Here is a 14,594-nt window from a genome sequence, read left to right on the forward strand (position 1 = left end):
ATTACATAAAAGGCAGTCTTAACACTCACTTCCAAAGAAACACAGATAAATTAATGGTGACAGGTTTTGGAAAATCCAATGGCAATTTGCTTGGTTTACAGCAGGACATTAAGAACAGCTCACAGCTGGCTCTAGGTAAGTGAACTGCTCTGGGAACCCGACCCACAAGGTGTACAGCAGTGCCAAACAGCACTTCACAGAGGGGACTCTGCATGACTGGAACTTACTAGTTTGGTCTCAAATCTGTCCTTGGCAAGGGTGAATTACCCCCACTCTCTGACTCTTCCCAGTGCTGTTGGTTTAAAGGGTGTCTATGGGTTCTGACAGAGCACACATCCAAGCTGCTTCCAGCCTCAGCTTGGCTCCCCAGGGTCATACAGCAATACCTCAGATCTAATGAATCCTAATGCAACCACTTGCATGGACATTACAATACCTAAAAACAGGACTGGGTGTGAGAACTGTAGGGAGTTTAGCTCTACATTACTTTAAATAAAAGAGAATTGCCTACTTATGTCAAGAAACAAAACCAGAGTATAGTAGTTTGTGGTTAGTCTTATACTGCCATCTACTGAAAAAAAACCAAGCGAGTTCTCTACAAAACTGTTCTGATTGTTATACTTCCCACTGCATCTCACAGTAAGATTATATCATTATATATAAATTATATATAATTATATAATATGTGATTGTATTTCCTCAGCTGCAAAGAAGTCTGCAAAACCTTCTACTCTTCCATTCTTATGTAACACTAGAAGTGCATTGCATTTACAAGTATCAAGCCCCTATCCAGTAAAACTCCTGAGCCTTCTGCAGAATCCAAATGCCTACAATTAGCCAAGGAGGAAGTTTAAGAATGTTGTAAGGGGTCCATATAATTAAATAGGTTGTATCAGTGGAACAACCTCTCCACTGATCACATACTTATTCCTGCTTTCTATGGAGCCTGTTTATCAATCCAAATCAAGCATAGGATAATATAATTTAACAAACAAACCTAAGAAACAGTGAAACTGCAATGAGGGTTATTTACATATTCTTTAGCCCACCCTTTAAATTTAGTCCTTTTACAATAAATGAGGAGAATAAGCCACTGAAGAGAAAGTTTGACTTCCTACTTACCCCCTTTTCTGTTGCACAAATATCTGTATTTCCATAAAGTGTTCCAAGACCAATGACTTTGCCACCATTTGTCCGTATATCAATTTTATGGCTCTGAAAAAAGTTTAAAAATCATACAGTTAGGCTAACTTGTTCTCTAGTTATGGTTATCTTGTTTTTCAGGTTGTACCACATTAAGCACTGGAAGCCTTAGTCCTGCAAGCAGAACCAGATTTGACAGTGTTTCACTACACATAAATCCTAATTAAAATTTTATTGCATAAGGCAAAACTCAAGTTTTTAACAAATTAGCCAGGTTTCAAGTAAAAACTGCTCTATAGCCCTTACACCTTTCAGCTGTTGCTGCATACAACCAACAAGAGGAAAAAAAGTACAGAAATACACATAAATCAATCTCAAAAAAACAAAAAAAAAAACCCCATCAGCTCTTGAGAATAAAATACAGCCATCTGTAAAAGAGAAAAAAATCAGATTTAAATAGATTGTTCTCTCCTTATACAGTAACACGATGAATTTAATATTTCAATCTGTCATCACAGCTCCTTTGAGGCAGGTACACCATGCTTGTTATCAGAATACTGGTTAAACAGCAAATCCTCCAAATATGTAACTTGAGGAGAATATGGGAACTTGCAAGATTGGAAAAACTAGTGTATAGCAAGGGCTCAGAGAGGCCACTAATAGTTCAGTAAAATAAAAAAAAATCCACAACATAGACACTAATTCCCCCCATTCCAAATTATTAGAATATCTTCCTAATAAAAAACAACCAGGCTTTCAGAGGTAGAAATCTTTAGAGACACCTAACAGGCAGAAGGATTTGCTGAGAGAAGAAACCAATTACAATGGTCAAACAGCTTTTTCACCAAGAGGAATTACTCCACCAGCTGAAAGAAAAAAACACTAATTTATCACAGGGCTTCTCTAAGCAATGGAGAAAAGTTGGAAGAAGATGAGGCAAAAGGCTGTCAGGACCTTAACAGATGTCAGCAGAAAAGCAGAAAAATTTGTTCAGAAGAGAAGGACACTGGTGCAGGATGAATCGGGCTCAGAGGTGGTGTGTGGTGAGGAAGCATAGCAGGTCTCCCACCAGTGTGAGTGAGATGCCTGGAAATTATTGTTATCACCAGCACAGTCAAGGAGTCAGAAGTAATTGAGGAACATGGAAGCATAATTAAAGGGTTTCCTGGTGGCATTGTTATCATAAGAACAACATAAAAAAAAATAAAAAGAAGCAGCACTGCTTTCTCCATCAAGAATTTGTGAATAATTCATACTCTGAAGAAGACCAAAATGCCATAACTGTGTTTTGGAATTACTGTTGCTATTAGTTGACCTAGAGACTTGGAAGGGATAGGGTGAACTGGACTTCAGCCAACTAAAAAACAACCACCACCCAAACAAAACAAAAAAAAATTCAATAAAACCACCCTCAATAAATCTCACTGGCTGGGTAACATGTACCACAGCAAAATTGCCAGACAAAATCCATTAAAAGCCTCATAGAGACTTCTCCTTTCTGTTCAATTACTAGTATGTATGATTAAGCAAAGCAGATGTCAAATCCCTAAGTCTATTGTAAAGACACTATAGATTGTATATATATAAAAAAGCTTTTTTTAAAATTACAATTTATACTAACAACTTCTTGCAAGTTAAGAAAATTAGCAGTTGTGAAGCTGTTTGCTGGTCCTCTTGAATAATCCCTACATGACCAGCTTTTATTCATTTAAAATCATTTATCAAACATATTTTTTCTCTCTGTAAAGAAAGCATTTCCTGCTTTGTTAGTTAATGATGTTAATAACAGCAAACCAGCATTAAAAGAGCTTTAATCCATCCAGGGGAGGGCACTATCACTTCAGTTTGCTCAGTAAATTCCCAGAAAGGGAATTGTCTCTTATGCTTCACTACAGCATCTGGTCCATAACATTTTCAGTAGTTTTGGAAAAACCCTGAAGGTTCATACTTCTTTTTCTCCCAAATAATTCTGCTTCTCTGATAATACAGAGCATAATTCCTGAAGCTTTATTAGAAAAAATTAGTTCAGTCATCTTACTAGAACTACAGTACTTAAAAGCAAGATTAGACTAAAACCCAGCTCTTAATTTTTAAAATTCAAGATATTTCACCTCTTGGATTGTATTTGAGACAAGATTCTCAGAAGGTAAGTTAGCAGTCTCCTCAAAACCATCTATTTCCATGACATCACAAAAAAATTCTTGATGCGATGGCATGCCATGATTACTGTCATTTTTACTGGCCAAAACCACCTTGTTTTCTCATGACCTGTCATTTTCATTACTACATAACAATTTTTAATGAAAATTTTAGATGGGCATCACATAGTACTATTAACTTCTGTGAGATTTCAGGTATTAGACTAGAATGGTCAATTACACAATCTGGAAGGTTCAAGCTGTCTATAGTTCCCCAGCTGTAGAGTACACCTAGCTCTATTGTATATTACACTCCTCCCTAAGCTCAGCTTTCCCTGCTTCTGTTATAAAATCATGTCTTACCACAATAGAGAAAAATGTTGAAAAATTTTTCATATCTCAAAAAAATCGACCCTTCTCTTGAATTTATACAAATTCCTGCAGGTTCAATCCCAAATAAACCCAAGTAAATTTGATTCCAAATAGCACCTAAATCAGAGAAACTGTGATTAATTTTACAGTAGCTTATGTCAGCAAACTTGAAGCCTTAAGACTGAAAAAACAACCTCATGCCTATGATACATACAGTATATATCAGATATATTTCAGTCAGGTATTTTGGACATGTAATGTGTAACTTCTGATTGAAAATTAACTTACAGGGATTGTCAACAGTTTTGATATACCAATTATTAAAAAACAAACAAAAAAAAACACACACAAAAAGAATCAGCAGCAAGCTGCAAAGTCTTGATTGAGCAGGCATAACTATTAACCTACTAGACAGGAAATCCCAGTCTATTTTGTTTTTTCTTTGAGGGGTAGGGAAGATAGGGATCAGGCTTACAGCTGTCACTGTTTCAGCTGGTTTTGGCTATCACAGACATGGACTTCTGACTCCTTGTTATTTACTAGTTTTGACTTTGTGCTGCAATTGTATGCAATAATTAAAGGTGAGGTGCTGTGCATATGGCAATATGAGTGTTGCAATGAGAAATACCAGAGCACTTCTCAACTCCAGAACTGGTTTTTAAGCTTTGACACTATATCCCACCACACAATCCCTTTTTGTACCTTTATTGACTGCAAGACACTAGTCCCCTTCTCTGTTTCTATTTTGCAGTTATCACATTCTATTTTCTGAATCTTCACACAGCCAGTCCCTGAAGTTTTGATATCCAAATCTAGAATTAAAAGAGTTTTATTAGCAACAGAAAGAAAAAAGTCAGACACCTTTAACATAGTATTTGATCATGTTATACAGTAACCACACATAGTACAGAAAAAGAACAGCATCTTTGTTACTTAAAAAACCTGCTTGCTGTGTTTGGCCACACACTTTGAACACCATGACTAGTCACTATCAACTATGAATACAAAGTTTAGTAAGCCAGTGTTTAAGCCATCCAACTCCAAGAGAGAACATTACGAAGATGAATGACTAACCTGTGGCAAGGAATAAGCAGGGTGTGAACCTCAAGTGAAGTCTCATCTTTTCTCTTCTTTAATTCCACCTCCATCTCCTATCTACCCTAGCCACCAATTCCATTAGAAATTCTACTTAGACACTTGGGCACCTTGACACACATTTTGGGATAGAAGGTTGGCAGGTGTTTGAGGCCACATGTTGAGTAAAAACGTTCAACAGCACAAACACATAGGCTTTGCTGCTCCACTAGCCAGCAGCACAACCCAAAACCAGGCGTAGAAGCATTGGTGTGCATAATTCTCCCCAGCCTTCTGGAAAGCCTGACATTGAAGAAGCATGTTCACCTCTAGTCTGAGTCACCTCACCTTGCTACTGTTCATAGACTCCCACAAAGAAAAAATCACCAGGTCTTGTAGATAAGATGCAGCAGCAGGAAAAGCATTTTTCTGCCATTTGTCTCACCCCTGGGTTTAAGGAATGGGAAGAAGTTTGAGAATGTACAGTCTGGGGATTCTGTCTATATTAATAATCTTTTCTATAATCATTTGTATAAATGACCACCATAGTGGCTGGCAAAAGGTAAAGGCAGGAGAGGAAAAAAGTGATTGTGTTCTTCTAAGGATAAAAGGTAAAAAGAAAAAGAAAAATTGAAGAGCAATCGGAAATGTTTGCTGCAAGACACAACTGAAGGGCTAAGAGACAGTGAGCCCTATTATTCCCTAAAAGAAAGGAGATTTGGTAAAGAAACCTTCATTTAAGCAAATGTGAAAGTCTTTCCTTCTGTGCCACTGCCTGCTAAAGTTACCAGAAAGATGAAAAGAATAACCAGAATGTGCAAAACAAGCTTTGCCCTGAAGAGATTCCAAGTCAGACCTTGGGAATTCCCTTGGGAACCTTGAGCCTGAAGATCAATAGTGTCACACTGCTGCCCAGGACAGCAGGGTCCTCCTGTCCTGCCTCCTGGAACCATGACAACAATAAGCTTGCAGACCATGAAGAAGAGAGATTGAGAGCTCCGATTAACAACAAATAGAAGTCTTGTCACCTGGCAAACTAGGAAAATCCAAGAGACAGAGGTAAAACAAAACATCTTTGCAGCAAGCATACTGCTCATAGCTGCAGTAAGCCAAGAAGTTAAATTTAGTGAAGGATGTAGACCAAATTCAAAGGTAAGAAAAAAGAAAAGAGGTTACAAAAGGTAGACTGGAAAGCAATGTTGTTTTTGAACAAGCTGTCTTGCCCAGACTGCTCAGTTCACCCACTGGACAACAGCATGGTGCTTGGGAAGGTCTACAACCAAGACTTCTGCTATTTTGCTTTCTGAGAAGAGAGTCCCAAAAGCCAGTTTGCCTGTGCAAATCCTTGAATTCAATCAGCTTGAAACCCTCCTGCTCTTACTGCTTCTGTCAAAAGGGATGAGAAAAAGACTCAAGAGTGCTCAGTTTAGCCATGATACAAATTCATTACGACTTTTACAAGAATGAGGTTAATTAAAAACTTCTGATCCTGTAGAACATATTATTGCCATAATTTGAAAAGGTGGTTTAGTAGTGTAATCCTAGCTATCAAAGCGGGTGTTAAAAAAGGACCTGGAAGTCTGGAAATTCATAAAAAAGTCATTAAGAAGTACCAGGGAATTCTGGAAATACACTTTGAGCAGAGTCATGCTACTTCGCTAGCCTTTACATAACAAAAATTAATGGACAAGTAATTGAGCCCCTCTGTCTCTTCTCTTCAGAGTTCCCAAACCAAGGATAAACAACTCCATAAAGAAGAAGACTGAAAGCTGGATAATATTGCCAATGAAATTTTAACAAGGAGGAACAAGATACAATCTGTTTCGGTGCCAAAACTCCAAAAATAGCCAGTTTGATTCCTCCCTAGCAAAGGCAAGGGCTGAAGCCAACTTTAGCCACATAAACCACAAAGAATGCATTAAGATCTTTGTGGTGTAAAAGACTTGTATCAGAAATTAAGGTATTTAGGAAAAAAATAAACACTTTGGTATCAGAATGTAGGCAGGGGTACTCCAGGATATTTAAGCATTCCAGTTATTAAGCTGCCTTAAACTATAATACTTGGAATAGACTGGATAATTATTTATTTTCAGATTACTCAGAAGCCCTATACTACTAGAATTATCTCAAATTATGGTTATGCAAGACCTCAGTTCAGTTTACTTCTGCATACTCATGCAGTCAATGTACAGTAACCAGAAGGTTTCAGGCTTAATTAACACATGGAAAAATAAATAAGCTTAACTAAACAGAAGTTCCTTGACATCTGTCATTGATGAAGGTTGGATGTATCAGAGAGGATTATCAGATCATGTATGATATTGAAATCCTATACATAGCTCAAAACCAGACACTAAGACAAACTGAGGATCTTTTGGTACTTGCCCTACTAAGCTGCTTAGAGCATACTTAAGCTCAGCATCTTCCACACATGCTCTTCATTCAGGCTCTAAGGAGCTTTATATAACTTGCAGCTTCCTGGATAAACTCCAACCTAAATTGTGAAAGCTGTTATGAAATGCTTTAATTTTTCATGATCAAGACTTTCAGGAAGATTCCTCACACTGAAATCCTTTATGAAAGCTACAATTCTTTCCATCTTGACACAATGAATTCCACACCTTAAGAATAACCAGCTCTGGAGTGACTTGTAATAGTCACTCAGAGACCCTGGAGAAACTGAAATAGTAAAAGACTACAGTGTCCTGACACACCTGGTTCCAGAGAATTGAAGGGTAATAAACGGGACACTGGGTTTGTTTGAGTCTCAGTAATTATGAGATGGACTCTGTGAATGTGCTACAGACAAGCCAAGATAATCTTTGTGCTTGCCAAGCAAGGGAGAAAAAAAATAAAAAGAAGCACTGTAAGGTAGCAACTGAAAATTCTCAGGTAAGAGTCAAGACTACAAGACTCTTGGAGAAGAAAATCCAGCTGCAGTTCAGTGACAGAGCCAATGAAGAGAGAACAGACTTGGATTTTCAGATATCTTTAACAACAGCCTTAGTTCCATATTGTCTTTCAGCTATAAGCTATGCATTACCTTCAACAGTACAAGAAGCTGGAAATCAGCACAAATAGCAAGGTTCAAAACTTTTATCAATGACACCAAATTATTCAGACTAGTCAAAAACTCACTGACAAATTGCAGGAGGACCTTGGAATATCACATACTCAAATGATAAAGTAGCAGGAAATGAAACTGTGGGACTCTGACAAGAGTTTACCATGAAGCTCTCACCCTGAAACTGTTTCCATGCACAAAGGGACACTCAGCAGAGAGATCCACTGAGGAGTTGAGCTGTATCAGGCTCTGAGAATCCTGTGATGAAAACAGTTGACAGCTAAGAGAATGCCTAGATGAAATATCATTTACATTTGTTCTATTCCTACTCTTCTCTGAGCATCTGTTTATGACCAGAGACAGGGCAGTGGCTGCTGGAGTCATGGTAGGAGTCAGTACAACAATTCTGACAGAGCAAAGCACACTGAGGGCATGAAGGGAGAGATTATATGCACAAATATTCTGTAATTAGTTACAAAATACTTGTGCATATATTAGTTGCTAGGAAACAAAACAGACCCTAAGCTGTGATAAGTGTATTTAAGAAACATCCCTTCAGTTATAAGGAGTGTTTAAAAAAATTAAATTATAGGGATGAGTAAGACTGGAAAATGTGAGAATGATGTTATGCCAAACCCATAGGACTTCTCCATTTTGAATTATATACAGTTCAGAAAACAGGAAAAAAAAAAAAAAACATTGTAGAATTTTCCCTAAGACACAGGGTGGGAAAAAAAGAAAGGTAAGATAAAAGGTGCAGAATATCTTTGCTGTATGTAACATCATATTTGGCAAAAGTTATAAATTAAATATATGAAGAGTAAGTAGGGTGGGATTATTCATAGTTTCTCGTATCACAACAGCAGCAGGGCATTAAAAGAAATAAAGCAGCCGTCTTTAATAACTTTAAGAAAACAACACACCATGTGCATTGTGCATCAAAAAGTTTTTCCAGCATGATGAAACATTCTGCACTGTATAGGAAATTGCCCAAATCCATAGGAAAATAAACCAAAACCACATTAATGACTGAACACAAATCTCCAAGTTTGTACTCCCTAAACTCAGGGCCACTGTCAGAACTTCACTGTCAGATTAGTAGAGATGTTTATTGGTTTAGCTACTCTCACAAATTGTGTTGCATAGAAGAAACCCTGCACAGATAATAACCCTGTGCCCAAAAGATAATGCAACGACTGAACTGAGCAAGGGAGCCCTTCTGGGTATTTAATCTGCACCGTTACCTTGCAGGCTTTTTTGACCGGCAGCCAGCCAGCGAGCACGGCTGGGAGGGAGCGGGAGGCTGCCGCGGCGCCGCGGGACCGGCGCTGGGAGCAGGCGCGCCCGGTCCGCCGGGGATGCGCTCCGGAGCCCGGGCCGGGGAGCAGCGGCGGAGCACCGGCGGCAGCGCACGCTCCGAGCGCCGCTCACCAGCTCCAGTTCAGCGCGAACCACCGGCGGCAAAAGGGCCAGCAACAAATCGCGTGCCCAAAACGCAGGAAGCGCAGGCACACGGCAAACAGCTTCAGAACGGGGCGTCTGAATTAGCGAGGGCGCTCTGCCGCTCCCCACAGCGCCGTCAGCCGAAGCGCCTGCCCAGCCCAGCCCAGCCCCGGTGGGGTCCCCGCGATCCGTGCGCCTCCCCCGCACCCACCGAACTTCACCGGCGTCCGGACGTCCACGGCGGCCTTGCTGTCCACGCCGTCCGCCACGATCGCCACCTGCCCCAGCGCCTCGTCGTGCTCCACCCGCACCGGGTCCCGCTCCCGCCCGGGGCTGCCGCCGCTCACGGCCACCAGCACCCGGTCCGCGCCCGGGCAGCGCTGCGGGTCCAGCGGGCGGACGCTCACCTGGCACGGCAGCCGCACCCGCAGCCGCCCCCGCGGGCTCACCGACAGTGCCCACTCCCGCGGCGGGGGCGGACCGGGGCCGCTGCGACCGCGCCGGGGGACGGGCGGCGCCCACTGCCCGCCCGCCGCTCGCACGGCCAGGGCCGCCCAGCGCGGGGGCAGCGCCCTCATTGCCGCCGGCAGGGCGAGAGCGCCCGGGAGCCGCGTCAGGAGAGCCCGGGACGGGACGGGACGAGGCCGCTCCCGGCGGGCGGCCGTGACCCCCGGCCGGTCACGTGGCGGGGCTGCCCGCGGGGAGCGGCACCGGCACGGCCGGTAAACAGGCTGTGGCTCCGCCGCGGAGCCTCCTGGGAGCCGTAGTTCTACAGCGCGCGGAAGGAACTACAGCCGTGCCCGCGGGCCTATCGGAGAGCGGGGAGGGCGGGGCATTGCAGAGAGTCTGCTGCTATTGGGCGGCGGGGCTGGACACGGAGCCAATCGGGAGCGGGGGCGGTGAGGCGGGCGGGAGGCCGCGCGCGGGTCGCCATAGCGACGGGGACGCCGCTCGGCCGGGCCGGGCCGGGCGCTGCGGCGGCCGGGGGGAGTCGAGGGGACCGGGACCGCGACCGGGACCGGGCCGGGGCCGGGTGAGGCAAAGCAAAGCAAAGCAAAGTCGCGGCTCCGACGTCTAGGCGGGAAGTAAGTCGAGGGCGCCGCCACAGCCGTGTTTGAGGAGGCCCTGAGGGTCCGGAGTGCGGTCCCTGGGCGGGGCCCGGGCGGGGCCGTGTCGCGCGTGAGGCGCCCCGAGCGGCCGGGCCTTCGGGGCGCCGCAGCCTACAGCGAGCCCGCGGCTGCTGAAATGTCCTCGGTCAGCCGGGGTAGAAGCAGTTGGGCAGATGTGTTGGAAAACTAACACATCTGTTGGCTCTGTTGGTTGGTTTTTTGAAGTGGTATCACAAAGCACCGTAATTGCTCTCTGTCACTAAATTTTGGTCAATGTGTTAGGTGTTGTACTGCTTTTTAGCGGTTCTGAAGACAAGCAAATATTTTCCTGAGTTCTGTGCAAATACACCATGAGACAATTGTCGTTACAGGGTTTATGAACAAGTAGGGAAGCACTTAATTAAAAGTTTAAAAGACTCTTCTGGACTTCATACCCCACGTTATCATCGTATAACAATTTTTAAAAATTAGGTGGGGCATGTGGGCAATAGATGAGGTACAATCTGGCTTAATTCTTGTAATAGTTGTTGTTTACTGCCAATAATGAGAGGGAAAAATGCACAGAAAGCTGCATTGTCTTAGCAAGATTGCAAAACAAGAAATAATGAAATCTGGGCCTGTTACTTAATTTCTGTCTCCCTTTTGCACTCCATGTGTTTCTTTTTCATAAATAACCATGAAGGCATGATACTTAGTCATCAAATACTTTTCATCTCATTAGCCCTATTTCCATTTCTGTGATTGTCTGGCTTTGATTATTTATGAATATTAAATGACATCTCAGTGTCCAACAAGAAGGAAGATTGCTCTGTTTTTTCAGTCTATCAGTAATTTTCACTGTGGAAAGTTTAATGAAGGTTCATATTCACCAATAAAGCCCATCAAGGTAAATTATTGCATTGGTTTACATTACTCAGTCTCAAAACACCCTTAGGCTAAACACACAAAGGGCTAGCCTGTTTTATGATAGTCTACTACACAAAAATTGAATTCTAGAAAGCTAAAAAAGTGTCAAGAAATATCTTGGGACGTGACAGAGGCTAGAAGTTTGTTTTTTTTTTCCCAAGTCTTCAGAAATAGTCGATTTTGGGGAAAAAAAAAGCTACAAAATTCTCACCCTTGAGACCAATACCAAATTTGGATGTCAGATTGTTTGTCAGGGGGAAAGTTAAAGATATGTAAGAAGTGTGTTGCAATGTGCTATGACTCCACTAGATGACAGCCAGTTCAGCAAATAACTCTGTGGTCCGCTCCTGGGTGACTCCGCGGGGCTCACTGCTGCCTCCCTTTCCCTCTGGGTCAGTGCTGCTGCCCTTGATCCTTGACTCCCACCTCCTCTGGAACGATAGTGCTGCTTTCCCACAGCCCCCTCCTCCTCCAGGAGCTTGGTATTTGCTGCTCCTCACAAAGGCAGAGGCTTATCAGCAGTAAACTGCATCACCTTTAATATTGTCAGGCTTTGCATGGTTGAGAAGTTAGTTCAAGAAACCGTTCCAAGATGTTTAAGCCTCAATTATGTTTATATTTCACTGTTGCTGTTGGGTTTTCTCATTTGATACAGTCTAAGCATGCATGGTTAAAAATACTGAACAAAACAGAGAAAAAGTAATTGCTGGGAAGAAGTTCTTTCTCCATACATATGAAATCTCATGTGTTTAATGTTTTACTTATGTCATCTATATTTTTTGCTATATGAATTCTGTTTAACTTTCATGCTTTTGTTTGGATCAAGTGGTAGGTATAGCATGTAGCATGCTACACTAGGGAAAGAATATTTATTTATTTATTTGTTTTTGTCTTTCATTTTTTGACTTGTCATTTGCAGGAAAAGAAAGTTACATTAAATTTATAAGTGAAAATATAATTAGAACTCTTTTGATAGCTGCATGATTTCTTAGTGAATTACAATCCTTATTTGCCATTTTGCCAGATATTGATGGTGTATGCCAAATAATATTCAGTATTTTATGCAAAAGATCAAAAAACTCTAGAACTCATAGAAGTTCTCTAAGGTGATACAAAGTAGATTTTAAGCCAAAGCATTATCAGATGCACTTTTAGGCTGAGGTGAGGGAGACATTTCAAGGAAAGAGGAATTAAATAAGAAGTATTTACAGGAGAGGCTGTAGAAGGAATACATTTTTCCAACTTTTGTATTTGGAATTTATCACAGAACAACTACAAACTGCTGCAGGTACCCACAGAGTATAACCTTAGTCTGCCTGGACAAGATTAACTTTACTCATTTGCTCTAATTTTAATGAAGAAATAATGTGACTTTACTTAGGAAAATAGGGCCACCTTTATTTGTATTTGTTTTTTTTTTTTTTAGTGGTGCATTTCTGAAATGCTTCCTTGAATCTTCTTAGTTCTCAATGTGTGTCTAGAGCTCAGTAGTTAGGCAAATTATGTTTTGTTTGTTTCCTCCTCTGTACTTTAGCATTGCACAGCATGCAATAGTTTGGATTACAGGGATTTTCTTGTTTGTCACGCTACCAGAAATTTTCTGAGGAAAGTAAGTTCCTCATGGAAACCATGTGAAATGGGAAGTGAAATGGAAGTAAATCTTACCATTCGAATTCTCCTTATCTTAGCCATATCTAATTAGAACTCCAGCAGATGAAGTCTGTGTGTGGCTTAGGGTGGTCCTATCCCAAATAGCAGAGATTTAAAAACAAAGGAAAACAGCAGAACTTGTGACAGGAGTTGTTGAGCAGTTTAGGTAGAAATTGTTAACAGTTTATGTTGTGCTCTCATTTTGCCAAAGTGAGGTTGTGCAGTCTAATCAAACAATCCATTCTGATTCACATGCCTTTGATAATGTCCTATTGTACATGGTGTAGTTTTAAATTCAAGCATCATTTAATGTTGGCATGGTTTTGTTGTTTAAAGACACATCTGTTCATGCTGAAGCACAGGTTCTGCCTGTTTAAAACAGAAGGTCTTCTACTTTAACATTAGGGAAAAAGCATTAAAAAATGTAGGGGGAGGAAAGAGGATCACTGTGTGATAGAATAAATCTGTGGTGCTCCTGTTACTATCTGTAGGTCTCATCCCTTCTCTTTGAAGAGGATATGGTAAAACTGAAAAGGTTTTGGAGAAGGATGAGGACAGTGGAAGGCAGAGAAGGGCTTTCATGCCAGCGACAGCAGGTGGATTGTCTGCTTCAGCCTAGAAAAAGAATTGTCAAATGATGATTCAACATTAGGAACAAACCTAGTGGCCTTGAAAAGTTGTGATTATTCAGTGACTCATCCAGTAAAAGAACTAGGTGACATCAAGGAGCCAGATTCAAAAACAACAAGAAGTGCTGGTTACTCATGTCATGCTGAGGCAAAATGAAAATCTCTATTCCCCTGGATTTTACCAATACTGAAAGTTTTGAGTGAGTTCAAGGAGATGCATCACCACACCATGACTGGTGGGTACTTCTGTCCCTCCCCAGGCACCCAGTTGCAGGCTGGAAGTGTGCAGATAGTTGATTTGTCTTCATACATGGACCTGCATCTCTTTATGCTCAGAATAAAATTTTATATTTTGCACCTGTCACTATGAAAATAATCAATGCAGCTAAGTGTCACCTACCTCGGATTCTGCACTGATTTGTGTATGAACACTGCTGTTTGCTAGAGGGAGACAGAAGTAAAGATGCTGAAATTAATTTGGGGAATCTGAGTTCAGATTTCTATTATTATTGCTGCCCTGAAGCTGTTTCACAAGACAGTTCTCAGCCTGATTTGACCCAGGTTCCAAAACAGCCTTGTAATTCCCGTTCTCTGCAATTCTGTGTCTAGGATCAAGGCTGTGATATTGTTTGCAGTTCTACAGTTTGAAAACATCCTTACTTGTTGGGCTACTCCATGAAGTTAGAAATCATGACAACTTTCATTCCTATTTCAATTAGGCAGTTTATTTACCAGATACTTCAATGACACAAATTTTCCACTTTGCTTTTTAAAGTTCATAGATCGAATTTTATATAAGCTGAATTATGTATTTAGTAATGTAGTGGGTAATGGAAGAATGCTAAACTTATTTTAATGTCCCATAAACCTATGTATGCTTTGTTTATGTCTACCCCCTCTTAAAACTACATGGAGACAAGGGCTTGTTACACTAGCTGAGGCTGTCTAAAGGGTTTTCTCTGTCTCAGATTTCTATAGTTGTGTCTTAACTTAAAATTATAAACTTTTCAGATTCAGAAGATTTTTGTTTGGTTGCCCAGGAAACTGGAGTCTTGGTGAGGACTCT

At 41.5% G+C, this 14,594-nt stretch overlaps 2 protein-coding genes across 2 annotated transcripts in view; one reads left to right on the top strand and one right to left on the bottom strand.

Moving 5' to 3' along the window:
• The window catches only part of FAM185A (family with sequence similarity 185 member A), a 33,621-nt gene extending 23,794 nt beyond the window's left edge, over nt 1–9,827 (bottom strand). The window contains exons 1-3 of the mRNA XM_077783645.1: nt 9,446–9,827; nt 4,356–4,465; nt 1,123–1,215 (exon numbers count right to left, since the gene is read on the bottom strand). Coding sequence (XP_077639771.1) covers nt 1,123–1,215; nt 4,356–4,465; nt 9,446–9,812 — 570 coding nt within the window. The 5' untranslated portion in view covers nt 9,813–9,827. The remainder of the gene's footprint in view (nt 1–1,122; nt 1,216–4,355; nt 4,466–9,445) is intronic.
• Nucleotides 9,828–10,192: 365 nt separating this feature from the next.
• The window catches only part of CCDC146 (coiled-coil domain containing 146), a 66,212-nt gene continuing 61,810 nt past the window's right edge, over nt 10,193–14,594 (top strand). Inside the window, exon 1 of the mRNA XM_077783647.1 lies at nt 10,193–10,319. The gene's annotated coding sequence lies outside the window, so the exon portion shown is untranslated. The remainder of the gene's footprint in view (nt 10,320–14,594) is intronic.

The sequence above is a fragment of the Lonchura striata genome, chromosome 5 (genome assembly GCF_046129695.1).
Source record: "Lonchura striata isolate bLonStr1 chromosome 5, bLonStr1.mat, whole genome shotgun sequence".
Classification (NCBI taxonomy): domain Eukaryota; kingdom Metazoa; phylum Chordata; class Aves; order Passeriformes; family Estrildidae; genus Lonchura; species Lonchura striata.